Below are 13,085 nucleotides of genomic sequence, written 5' to 3' on the forward strand. Positions count from 1 at the left end.
ACATTTTTGATCCAGACTCGTCCTTAGCATAGCTGTCCTGAAATAAATGGATTTACATTGGGGATTAATTTGGCCCATTATGCTAATATCCCTATTTCTTCATAATCGGCCTGTATCAAGATGTTTTCAACTTTCCTTTATTTTAAACTGAGTGAAGAATTGATCCTATAAGTAACACTCTGATAGGTAAAGAGAGAGGAGGGAAAAAAAACAACCCAGAGACAAATAAGTACAGAGAACAAAACTCCTCAATATCTCTTATTCTGTGATCACAGAGCACCATTTCAGCTAATGCTACCGAAGCAATGCAAGACTTTACTATTGGGTATAAACAACACATAATGAGCGTCTATGGGACACTGGATAACTCCGATTAGTGAGGGAAGAGCTTCATAACTCACATGTTGGTTTACCACTTCGTTTTATTAACTCTCACTCATTAGACGGCAGCAGTGCTCTCAGCTACAATGACAGCTAACTTCTTCAGGGCCTGCTGCATGACGGGTCTCCTGCTGCCGGCCTTTCAGGGATTTTTCTGAAGAGAGGATCGCACATGTGATTTGCTTGAGCGTCGTCGGAAAAGTAGCCAGAGTCAGCAAATAAAAACAATGGTCTGCTTGGTTTTCCATGCATGCAGCCTTCTGTACACAGCTGACCAAGCCAGCCCTGTCTCCTTCCCAGACAGCATGGGGAAGTAGAAAATTCATCACTGACCTCGATCTCCTCTTCTGCAGAGGGACTGAGATTGGGGAAAACTTGTCTCCTGACCCCCATCTCCCCTCTGACAGAATGGAACTAGAACAAGAAAATGTCACTGCCCGATCCCCACCCACTCACAGTCATTCATCCTGGGGCCCCTTTCACGGTTTAGAGCTCTACAAATCATCATTCTTTTGAGAAATGCAGAGGCATGTGCTTCGAGTACCAATAGGGGGTGGGGGACTCCTACTCTGAAGCCTTACAAACACTGCTTATTTAATCTGAATCATAGAAGGAGAATATTCTTGGTGTGTCAAGTTTTTGTTTCCTTTTTAAAATTATTTTACCAACAGAATCAGCTAAAGGCTCGTAAGAACACTTGCAAGTGCTTGGAATACATTTCTGGATGCCCAAGGAACCGAGACACTGAGCAGAGGCTATGGCACCCTTGCTGAGCGTTTAAAGCATGCTCCTGTCAGGTTGTTCACTTGCTCCCAAGCCTCCAAACATACCAGAGTTACTTTGCTCATTACACTGCTTCCCTGTGAAGCAGAGGGTTGATTTTAAAATTCTCTTTCTGACCTGCAAGACCTTCAGTAGTCCAGTTCCTGCAAACCGGCACAAGCCCTTTTCCCCACTTGCACTACAGATTTGAGCGCGCTGTTCATCATCTGCTGCTAGCTCTAATACCAAGATACCAAAGAACTTCACCATTTTTGCACTACACATCTGGAACATCTTGCCAATTTGTAGTCTGCTCACTCATGGTTAGATCTTTTACACACAAATGCTGCTCTGGGAAACTGTCACATGTACTGGCCCATAGCTGATATTATAATTACATTCTGATTGCTGCTGTTATGACTTCATTTTTCAAACACTTTAGTGTATGTTGAAAAAATGTAGGTGAAACTTTAAGGTACAGTACAAAGAAGAAAACACCAAAACCGCTCAGTGCTTTTTAAAAGGAAATGCTACTGTCAGAGATACATTTATTTTTAAATTCTTTTAGCAGGTGGTGGTTAAGTTAAGTCACAATACACCACAGGCCTTTCTAGCTCTACTGCACGGCTCAGCAAGGCGGCACTTGCTGCTCTGTAACTTTGTAGGAAATCAGTAATTTTGTAGGAAAAAAGGGAAATGTGTGGTCACTAGCAGAAAGTACTTTCCAAGTTAGTTTAATTGAAGAGAACAGTAACCACTTCAGAAGTGATGCACAGAAGATAAAATGAGAAGCACCTTGTTTTAAGTGGCAAGTTTGGAGCCTGCGGTTTGATTAGTCTGTTGTCTGCTCTGTTCCCATTTGTAAGAGCATGTGTTTTAGATAACAGAAGTTTTCTATACATATAACTATATATATATGTGTGTGTGAATGTGTGCGTGCATGGCATAACCATGGGAACCAATATATAAAAAGATGTACTTCCATACATAGTTAAAATAATTTTCTCATCATTACAAAATATGATAGAGGTTGGGGGTGGGGATTAATCTCTCAAAATCTCTGGCCAGACCAGGATCCTGTGAGGGGACTTACTACACACATACACAAAAAAATTAACCCACAGCCTTTGTAGTCATAACTTTCTGTCTTATGGCACGGTAACACAGGTGAAATGAAAACATTGGTGGCACAAATGCAAGTGTTTTCTCTCCCGCCTGATTTCCTATGAAAATGAGGCATATATGGTCCTGCAGCGTGGCTATATGTAAACTCAAATGGACGTGTGAATCCGTAGGCTGGTGATTTTTCATTCAGTTTGGAACCCACTGGCCTGCATCAATCACATTTGTAAAGTAAGATTCTCAATTATAATTACACTGCCTGTGTGTAGGCCAGAGACATTGCAAATGCCACAAACAGACACCTTCTTAAAACAGAAACGTGCATTTCTAATCTGTCAATCATGAGACAGAAATCCACAGGAAACCAAGCTTCATTAGCCCCACTATTCACAGGACGAGTTCAAATAAGCTGAGCGGCCACCTACTCAAGTCAAGAGAACCACCAGGTAAACCCCCTCCCATTTTGTATGCTAAAAGTGCCTATGTTATTATTTTGAAAGGCTGGGAAATATTTTTATTTTACTCAGAAGATTCAGAATTATTCATCTAAACAGAAATTTTCCAGCCTGACACGCTGTCTTCCAAAAAAGAAAATAATGAGCCCTCTCTGGAGCAGATTTTGATGGTTTTACCACCATTTTTCTTCAATATCCTCTCATGTGTAGAATTAGGTTTTAAGTGAGTCTCTTAATAGTCTTCACCTTACAAAAATTGAAAGAATCCCCCAAAATGGAAAGTTCAGGATAAACAGAACACATTGCAATGACACGTGTTCCCATTGTTTCCTTTAAATAAACTTTCCTTTAAAAATAAACTTTGCACTGACATAGGATTGTAATGTTTCTCATATTTACAGAGATCTATTTACGTATAGAGAAACCCAGTGATTTTAGGTAAGCTTTATCTGGCTTTATCTCAGGTTCCTCTTCACAAAATAATAGTAACTTCCCTTGTCTGGTGGGTAAACTCTAATGTCAAATACATGTTTTATGTGTTGGCTTATGTTGGACAACTCAAATCCCAGCATATCGTAGGAAGTGGAGCTCTTATTCTTTCCAGTACCTTTTCCTGCAACTTGTTTAAAATGTTGCTGAGTAAACTGCATTCTGTTTTTTTTTTAATTGGCCCTTGTTGATCTAAACTTACCTTCTGCTTACCGTCCTGTCATCTAGGGACTGCAGATGGTATTATAATAAAATAAATATTCTCTTAAATTTTGTTTCAGCAGCTCAGTTGCCTTGCTTTAACATTACATGGCAGACTTCTCATGTCTGTAAGCATTTCTACTCTTCCCAGGCTCATTTTCTAGAGGAAGATTTCTTGGCCTGTGGGAAGCTGGGAGATAAAATGCACCTTCAAAAACATTTATAACATTTTTTCACTTTCAAGTGATGAGGATCAGATGGAAGTCACCAAAACACTGACACCACCTCCTGACAGCTAAGTGCTGTCCCACAGATAACCATGAGATTAGATCTCCTTAGACTTGAAAAAAGGGAATCTCCTTGACAGAAGCTTTCCTCCTCTGCATTTCTTTGAGACTCTGCCTTTGTCTGGAGCAAGACTGCTGCCATATCTGAGTGCAAAGTTATTTCATAACCTAGTTGTGTCAGGAACAGTTGTGCCACAGCTCTGCTAAGCTTCCTTTATAGCCCCAATGGCATTAAGGTCTGCTGGATATAAAACTGACAACTCATTAACTGTGACATCATGAGGAACTTTGAAGGCTGAGGACCCTATTTAGATATTTTCTCACTAAATCTGATTAAGATAATGATGTCTCCCTCACTCTCTTTGCTGGAAGTCATTACTTCTGTGACTATGACAGCAGAATAAGACCTGTGGTGCAGCATCATTATGGTCACATGCACTTAAACCGCTGATGAAACAGCTCGTCTCAAATCACAGCAGTGGAAATGATCTTCGTAAAGCAGGTGGGACAGTGATCAGCTCTAATACCAAGCTTGAGAAGGAGCCCTTAGAGATCACAATGAAAATGTTCCTAGAGCTCTCATCAGCATTGTGAGTCCTGCTTCTTCCCACATGCAGAAAATTTTTCTGAACCCCTAATGATGTGATCTCAGCATACATTCGGCAAAGCTGGCAAGCTTGTCTGCTTAAAGTAGAGTTTAAGTCATGCTAGTTGCCACATAACATGTTGCATGTTAGGCAAAAAATTGATTTTTTTTCCCGTGGAGGTTGAATAATACTTGTCATGGGGGAGGAAATGGTAGCCTGGAGGAAAAAAGAGTTTAATGTTGTGGAATAAAGAGAACAGAGAGGCTGCTGAGACCACATTTGACAGTCCAGAAATGGCTGGTATCTCTGGGGAGCCTTGCCTGTTTCCTGAAGAAAGAGGCATATGTGTTCCGCTTAACGCAGCCTTGTATCCAGGCATCACGGGCAGCAAGGATGTCTCTGCTCCAGCCAATTTCTTAAAACTTGCCCACTGTGCGAGACAAGAGGGTCTAGGAGAGCACCAGTGCAGGTGAGACGGTGTTTGTACCAGCGGCACTGGATAAAGCATGGGACAATGTTTTTCAGCTTGTTCCCCTCAAAGGTCCTACTCAGCCCATATAAATCCTTTAAAAAAATCCATTTTTGCACGGTGATTACAACAACTTTGGCCCCATTTTTGTGTGAATATTGATTGTTTTTGTTGAACACCCTTTAAGCAACACTGGAATTAAAATACTAGGGCTCTGAACTCATACTTGTTTGTTAGAGTTCAAGCCAACCGATATGTAATTCTTCTTTCAGTTAATGAAACAGCTCTCCTTGTTATCAATTTTGATGGCTTAATTTTCATAAAATGTCACCAAATTCTTATCAGTGATGAAATCTCATGCCAAAGAGATCCACAGCGAACTTATGAATTTCCTTTAAAAGACACACAATTTTGAGACTTTTATATTCAGAAGTGTTAAATGTGTCTCACATCAGTTGTTCTCCAAATGCATCTGATCTCTTATTATTCCTACAGTGACGAATGCTTTTCAGTTGTAGCTTTGCCTAAAAATTTATGCCTAAAAAATGCCTAAAAAATTAAGAACTTACTAATTTTCTTTAATATTCTGTGTGCCAGGAACACACGATTAATGCTGTACACAGAACGACTTCAGAATCTGTTGTTTTCTTAAACCGACAGTGCTCTTCTCTACCCTGCTACATGTGCCACAAACATTGCCAAATTAATGTTAATAAATTGGGACACCCGAGACTTGTTGACTAGAAGGAAATGGCTTGAACAAGTCAAAACTGTCTTGTCTTTGTCCCTGGTACTATAATCTCTGGTATCTGAGAGGAATTCCTTTGATGTCCATTTGCTGTATTATTTTATTATTGTGAGGTTGAGTGGGTTTTGTTAGGTTTGTCTTTCAGCCACCACCTTTTTCAAAAGAACAATTAAAAATGTCAGAAAGTCACAGTTTGTAAGTCTCCATGACAGTTGTTAAGATGTTACTAAATTATCTTTTCCTTGTTACTTGTGGGTTGAGCGAGATTTAGACTCAGTGGGAATTCCCCCCTTGGGATTCGCTGAAAGGCAGGCAAAGTTTGTCACGATACCAATGGATGTGAATACATATTTTCCGTAAAAATACTACTTATCCCTTCAAGCGGAATGCTTGCGCTTCACTTTCCAGTTCACAAATGATGGTACGTTTAAATCAGCCGGATTTACAGCAAAGCTGTTTTGTTATTTCAGTTACGAGATAACCACAATTTGCCGCCGCTCTTTTGGGGCTGGCTGTGAAGGCAATCCCTTTTAAGACAGGAACCATGCGGTAAACGCCACCAGAGGTGACAGGGCAAATATTATTTTGACGTGGGAAAGCGGCGGGAAGGCCACATTTCCCTCAGGCCAAACGGCTGCCGCCTCGGCAGCACATCGGCGGGCCCAGGAGGCAGCGGCGGACCCCACTCTCCTCAGGGCTTGCCGGAAGGCCACACTAGACCGTCGCATCCCCTCAGGGATCGCCGTTAACGGCTGCCGTTACCAGGGATAGGCGGGAACGACCCCTGGAACCGCGAACCGCTAAAAGACGTTGGCGGCGCGCGGTCCCCGGGGTCGTTCCCTCCCCAGAGGCACTTCCGGCTTCACCCTCTACTTCTGCGCATGCGCCTCTCCCTCCAGGCGCTGGCTGCCTATGTAGCGCCTGACCGGAATGGCACAAAGAAACCTGCGAGTCGTTTGCCCTGATGGACACCTCCCCTTCGCCTCCATTCTATAGTCCAAGTAGGTGCAGAAGAAGCGGCCGGAGAGGCGCCATCCGGGCGCGCCGCCAGCCCGTCTGCGCAGGCAGTTAGTTACGCAGCTCAAACAGGGAGGTCCTCAGTCTGACGGGGAGCGTAGGGGGGGGTCCTAGCGTGACCTCCGTGCGCCGGGCGGGAGCCGGCGGGAGCGGCGGCGGATTTATGTGCTGGGAGCGGGGCCGGGCCGGGCGGCTGGAGGGGCGGCGGGGGGGGCCGGCTGGAGCACCATGGTGAGCGGGGCAGCGCAGGGGGGACACGGGGAGAGGGGGCGGGAAGGGGTGTGGGGTGAGGCCGCCCCTCTTGAGCCCGAGGGCGGCGGCGCCGGTGTCCTGGCGCTGAGGCCCTGCCGTCCCCGGCCCGCCTCGGCGGCAGGAACGGGTTTGGGGACGTCTGGAACGGTGGAGGGAGGGTTTTCCGTTGATTCCGTTGATCTCCCTTATTAGTTACTCATTAAGAAAGCACCGTGCCTTTTGCTTCCTCACGGCGACCTGACACCGGCACGTTTGTACTTCCCAGCGGTTATTTCCTCTTTTGCTGCTTTTCCACTGAGAAGTGGAGCAAGCTGCTACGCTTTATGGTCTGTATCAGGTTTAAGGTGTGTTTTTCTAAGTATATACAACTGCCTGTTCAAATCCTCTGTAAATTGATTATTTAATTAGCTGTGATCTGGAATGTATCTAGAAACCTTTGCTAAACATTTTGGTTTTCACTACTGCTTCTTCATTTTCAGCGCTCTGGGTGACACTGCAGCCAGTAGTATACGCAAATACGTTTGGTTTATGAAAAATTCTGCCTCAGATCACTTTTCTTGACAGATGTTTTAGCACAGACACAACTTATTGTGCTCTGCATAATGCACAGTGGATGAGCTCCTCATAATGTAGACAGTAACAGGAGAGCAAAGTTTGACTGGTGTAGTTGCCGCTAATGACATAAGCATGTTTGGATACTGCAGCTTAAATAGTGCTTAATAGTGTTTCATGAATGGACCTCATTCACTATAAAGATACGCTTAATTTTGTACTTAGGTCCTAGTAACCATTTAAAACACCTGAGTTGATTGGTTCTGCCTTTAACATACTTATTTTACAGATATGGAGCACCATAGGGATACATGAGTGCAGGTATAAAAACATATTTTGTATGTCCCATTAACACATATATTTATCTTCCATATGGAAATAAATGTCAATATGCCGTTTTAACTGTAGCAATATAGTGTTCAAATGATGGACACCTTGTGTAGGGAACACACTGTAGAGTTATACATGGAGTAAAAGCTCACTTTTAACTGTTCTGATACTGAAATATTTATTCATCTGATTCTAGTAAGCTATTTTTAAATAATGTATGTTTTGAAATCAGAAAGGAACTGTGTAGGTATTTTTTCGTTCTGTCTTTTCCTCCATTCTTTTTTTCTTATTTTCTGTAGAGGTTAGAATATTTAATCAAAAGGTCTTGAGAGATTCCTGTCGTTTGCAGGAGTGCATGGGTGCTATCATCTAGCTCTGTATTTGAAGCTGTTTTTGGAAAGTTGCAAGCAAATACAGCTTTTCCTCTCAGTGTAGGTCCTTATCTAAATAAACTGAGTGGTTCCTTCTGTTGCCTGATGAGGTTGAAAAATCAGGTCCACTTTTCTTTGCTAGTTGCTGGCAGTGTGGACAAATAATCTTTGTGTGTGATTCCATGACGTAAGCAAAGTGAAAAGACGATAGTTCAGTTTGGAACCTGTATTCTCCAGTTCCAAAGCAACAGCAGAATGAAATGTTCATCAGTTTCTTTTGCATCAAGAGGCTTATAAATCAAGTCACCAAAACAATTTACTGGCAGTGCTCTGCCAAGTTGGGACAGCCAGGACTTGTCTGCATAGTTGCAATGCCAGTTATGTTCACAACTTTAAACTCTGCACAAGTATCTTAATACTATGCAAGGCCTTGGTGTTTTAGACTGTTCAGCAGAGGCATTAGAGACTTTTCACTTCTTATACTTGGAAGGACTCCTGTAATGGCAAAGTCAGCTATTTAAAAAACAAGCGGTCTCGAAAGTGAGAGCTTCCATAGTTCCTACTTGTGTTTATTGGGGAAGCATGGGTAAACTAGATCTTTAAAATCTATGAGTAGTAATAATAGAATATAATCTTTTTTTTTCCCTTTGTAGTAGATTGGTTCTCTGAACTAGTTTTACTTGTAGTTTAATAATACATTGGATATGTATTAGTGTTCTGCAAAACACTAATTCTGTATTGGCTTCTTCAGTAATAATGATAACTCTGCGACTTTATAAATGCTTTTGCTCCAGTCCTGAGACTTCTACAGCAATAACTCCATTTGCCTATGTCGTGGTTTTGGCTGGATTGGCCAATCAGAATGACACGTGGCCCTCCCCTCCCCTTCTCCAAAGAGGGGAGAAAAAGAGATAAAGACACTTATGAGGTTAGAAAAAGAACTAACCTACTTTAATGAAAATATTAATAAATAATGAAATAATAAATAATAATAAAATAGTAATAATAAAAAGTATACAATATATACAAAACCGTATCCAGCTCCCAGGATGACGATTGCATCACCAGCAGACACAGGGAAAGTCCCAGACTGGAGTCAGGGATGGACAGGAGCTGAATTCAGATCTGGAGTCAGGAATGCTCGTATTGGGATCAAAGGCAGATGAACAGACAGGGTCCTCCCTGGACGTCGGCCATTGAAGAAAGATAACTGATGCTTTGATCCCTCAGCTTTTATATGGAGCATGATACATATGGGAATACCCTGTTGGTCAGTTTTGGGTCTCCTGTCCCATCTGCTCTGCCCTACAGCTGTGACCCCTCTATGCTTCTCCACCTCCAACCCTCCAATGGGGCAAACAGCGAAGTTATCTGACCTTGGTTGTTATAGCGATAAGTATAACCAAGAGCCTCTGTGCATACCATTCCTTGATATAATTAGGTCTTACCACTCTGAGAGTGAACAGTTTGTGAACAATGTGCTGTTAATTTCAGAGTTTAGTCAGTTAGAAGAGGCCCAGCTAAAAAGTAAAATTACAAAACAGAAAATTGATTCTGTTTTACCTCAAACCAGGACAGCCTAATGATCACTAGTTCAGTAATCTTGGTGCTTAGAGAGCCTCAGTGGAAAAAGAAGCCAGACTGTCAGGTAGAATGCTGTTGGCTGACTGAAATATAGTTTTGGTTTTAAACAAAACACCTTGTTTCAGAGGGAGTCATACTGCTGGTGACTGCTTTCATCTAGCAGTTCATGGCTGTCCTTTGAACATGTGGAGAGCCACTGATCAAGAGGGAAGTAACCTTTGGGCGGGAAAGACCTGCGAAGGTGAACAGTTTGGTGGTAGTCCCGAGTTCCTTGTTTGTTCTTCATGCGACTTTATGCATCGTTGTTTCATCCCTGCTGTGTTGTAAACAATGGTAGGTGTAGGAAATTACAAATTCAGGGAAAACTTGTCCGTGAAGAAATAAAAAAAAAATAAAATATGAAGAGGTCGCTTGGCATAGATTTTTTTTTTTCCCCAAAATTAGCTTTATGAATGTCTGATTTTTTACAAATAGTAAGGTTTGAACTGCCTTAGATTGCTAGCTCTACAAGATATCATTCTGACTATAGGTATTTTGTGAAAGTAGTCTTTTTCACAGAAAGCATTCATTTTAAACACTTTGCACAGTGAGCTCACTTTTCTTTGGCCATCCCATATAATGGTTTCTACTATTTAGCAAACAATTTTGAATTGCATTTATGTTTCAGGAGAGCACTGTCTTGCTTTTTGCAAGCTGCAGCTTGAGCACACACATATACATGCAGACAAAATTTTGCATATGGAAGAGTCTCATCTAATAGCAGGAGCAATAATGTGTCATCCATCAAATGACATTTCAAACAGGTTGTATCGATTTAGCTTCCAGGCTTCACAAATACCATTGCACTTTGGAGTTGCAGAAGATAAGAATATTTGTTATATTATCCTGAGAGATCTTGCTGGTTGCTACTAATACAAAAGCTTTTCCATTTCTTACTTGAAAATTCACCACCTTTTTAGTATGTTTGTGTGCTACCATTTAAAGAAATTGATATGCCCTGAATTAACATCTATAGAATGCTCCAGTGCACTTGTGTAAAAGTCTTGTTCTTACAAAACTTGCCACTTCAGAAAAGTAAGTAGCTGGCATTGCATTTCTGAAGCTGAAGTGGTAAATTGGATTCTACTGCCTGCTTTTTCACACGTGCAGTTGTATGGCTACTGCAGTCCTGGTGCGTACAGTGTTTGACTGCAGCTCAGGGCCCTCATCTTGCAGTGGAGGAGGTCATTATTTTTAGGGAACAAGTAGTTTCAAAGTCTTGCATAAAGCTAGGTATTTGAATTATTTGTAATACCTAGGTGGTAGGGCAAAAAAAGAGGGAAAAAGCTGACCTGTTATGACAGGTGTGGGAGAATAACCTTGGGCAAGGTCAAAATAAGGAGACTGGAGTGGTGTCTTGGCATAAAACTATTAACCTTAGCTATCTTTGATCTGTATGTTCTGTAAATCAATTAATGATGAAAAGAAAAATGTCCTTTAGACAGAAGTATTTTAAAAAATTTGGTTTTTTTTTTGTTTACTATTCTGAGATAGCTGTTGGTGTATTATAAGTGCTCTTAACTTGTAGATAAGGGTTTTTTTAACTTTATCTTCATTGCTTATTCATACTTTCTGTTCTCCTGTTTATCAGCAACAGTGTCTCCAGGTGTGTAGTATAAAAGATACAGACTGTGAAAATCAAAGTTGAAGTTATACTTTATTCAACCTTGTACAACCTTGTTGCCTTTTAGGCCTGTTGTCTTTGTTTCACAATTTGAAGAAATCTGGCAATCTTTCCTTTAAAGTAGCTGCTGACACTTCTCTTGTAGACAACTTATGCATTCTCTGCTATGTTTTATTAAAAGCTTTCTTGTAAAACGTGCTGTGTTGCACAAGCAAAAGTAAGAATGCCATACTTACTGAAGGACCTGGAACTGAGCACAGTGCTCAAGACTTTTAAGACACCTCTAACTAAAGACCTTCCACTGTCACAAACGCAGCCAGACTGCAGTTTATTAGACAGCATATTCCTGAAGAGCTTGTAATATTTCAGTCTTGTCTTTGACCACCAGCCTTGCCAGCCTCTGTTTTGCAGCAAAACCAACTTAACTATCTTCTATAGTCATCTTTTCTTTGTGCTGAGTGCTTCTTGGTGTTATACAGATTGACAGAAATGTTTCTGACCAGCAAGATCCTGACTTCTCTCTCTCTTGAATTTGGATTTCAAATTCCAAGCTGCAAACTTGATGCATGATAGGGACATGCAGTTACGTGGAATCGGAGAGTGCTGAAGGTCTTATGAAATGGATTCAGATAATGTCATTTTCCACAAACTGATCTGAAACTGCAGACCCTTTATTTAATCTGTGCAGCAGTTCCTCATCTAAGAGGTGAATAATGCTTGTATTACTGTTGAGTCATGCCTGTCAATGATTGTATGCTCAATTACTTTATCATAGGTCATGTGGGTTGGTGGGTTCCAGGTTTTGTTCACCAGAGGCCCTTAAAACGCTATTGTGATTGTGGACTTTGCCCTTGAGCATCTTCTCCCTCAAACACGTATCATACTCTATTAAGCAGGGACAGAATTTTTTATTTAAGTTACGGATTTCTGGCTAGGCTCTAAACTCTGTCCTCTAAATTAGAGTATGGCAAGTACAGGATATTAGATATTGGTGGGAACAAACAGCTAATCTTCATATCCCTGAAACAAGTGGTTTTGAATTTAAACTGATATTAGTGGTAATGGGAAGACTTTAAAGTATGTGAGAGACTTGATCTAGACAGAGCCTGATTGGAATGAACTGTGTATTTTGTGGTTTTGTGTGTGGGGGTGGGGAAAAGATGTGTTCTGGTGTTATAATGTGAAATGGTTCGGGATATTGTAGGTTTTTCCAGAGTGTGTTAATAAGCATATAAGTAGTGTGTAACCATCTACAGGTAAGAGAGTAGAGCTGGAAAAATGTTGTGCTTTGCATATAGCGTGTTATTTTGAGTGGCATATCAGCTACTGTATGCCTGTGCCATGTGTTCTGGGCTGATTGCAAGAAGATTAATGCAGTGGAATTTTTTAATGTCATGTGACAGCTGTAGTGTCTTAACGTATTGTTCGTGGTTGATTACTAACCTTCAGGAATCAAGAGAAAAATACCCTGATCAAGTGAGTGTGTGTATAAATTTTTTTTAATTGCTTGCAGTGTAGAAAAATACCAGAAGGATATTTCCACCACAAAGTCAGATTTAAAATTCAGATTAGGGATATCATTGTTGATTTTTTTAAATGTTTTTAATTTTTTTTAATGGCTTAAAATTTACGAGGTTGTTTTCAGTCGTAAGCTGAATTTTTTTTGTGTAGGTATTTCTATTTTTAATAAATATAGCAGTAACCTTTATGGGAGCGGGTACGGTGAATTTCTGCTGGAAGGGGGTGGGGTGGATGCGGAGAGATGTGCAGTGGCTTAAGACAAAATGATCCTAGTGGGCTCAGTTACAACTTGCA

The 13,085-nt window shown here is 41.2% G+C and overlaps 1 protein-coding gene across 3 annotated transcripts in view; it reads left to right on the forward strand.

Annotated features, from left to right (window-relative positions):
- The first annotated feature begins 6,678 nt into the window (after positions 1-6,678).
- The window catches only part of TMEM161B (transmembrane protein 161B), a 53,271-nt gene continuing 46,864 nt past the window's right edge, over positions 6,679-13,085 (forward strand). For 2 of the 3 annotated variants that reach the window (XM_063319642.1, XM_063319644.1), the window contains exon 1: positions 6,679-6,749. In XM_063319642.1, the coding sequence (XP_063175712.1) occupies positions 6,747-6,749 (3 nt within the window). In that variant the 5' untranslated portion in view covers positions 6,679-6,746. Of the gene's footprint in view, positions 6,750-7,014; positions 7,097-13,085 lie in introns of those variants that run through there. The other variant, XM_063319643.1, reaches the window with a different exon arrangement.

This window comes from Chroicocephalus ridibundus, chromosome Z, assembly GCF_963924245.1.
Source record: "Chroicocephalus ridibundus chromosome Z, bChrRid1.1, whole genome shotgun sequence".
NCBI classification, from domain to species: domain Eukaryota; kingdom Metazoa; phylum Chordata; class Aves; order Charadriiformes; family Laridae; genus Chroicocephalus; species Chroicocephalus ridibundus.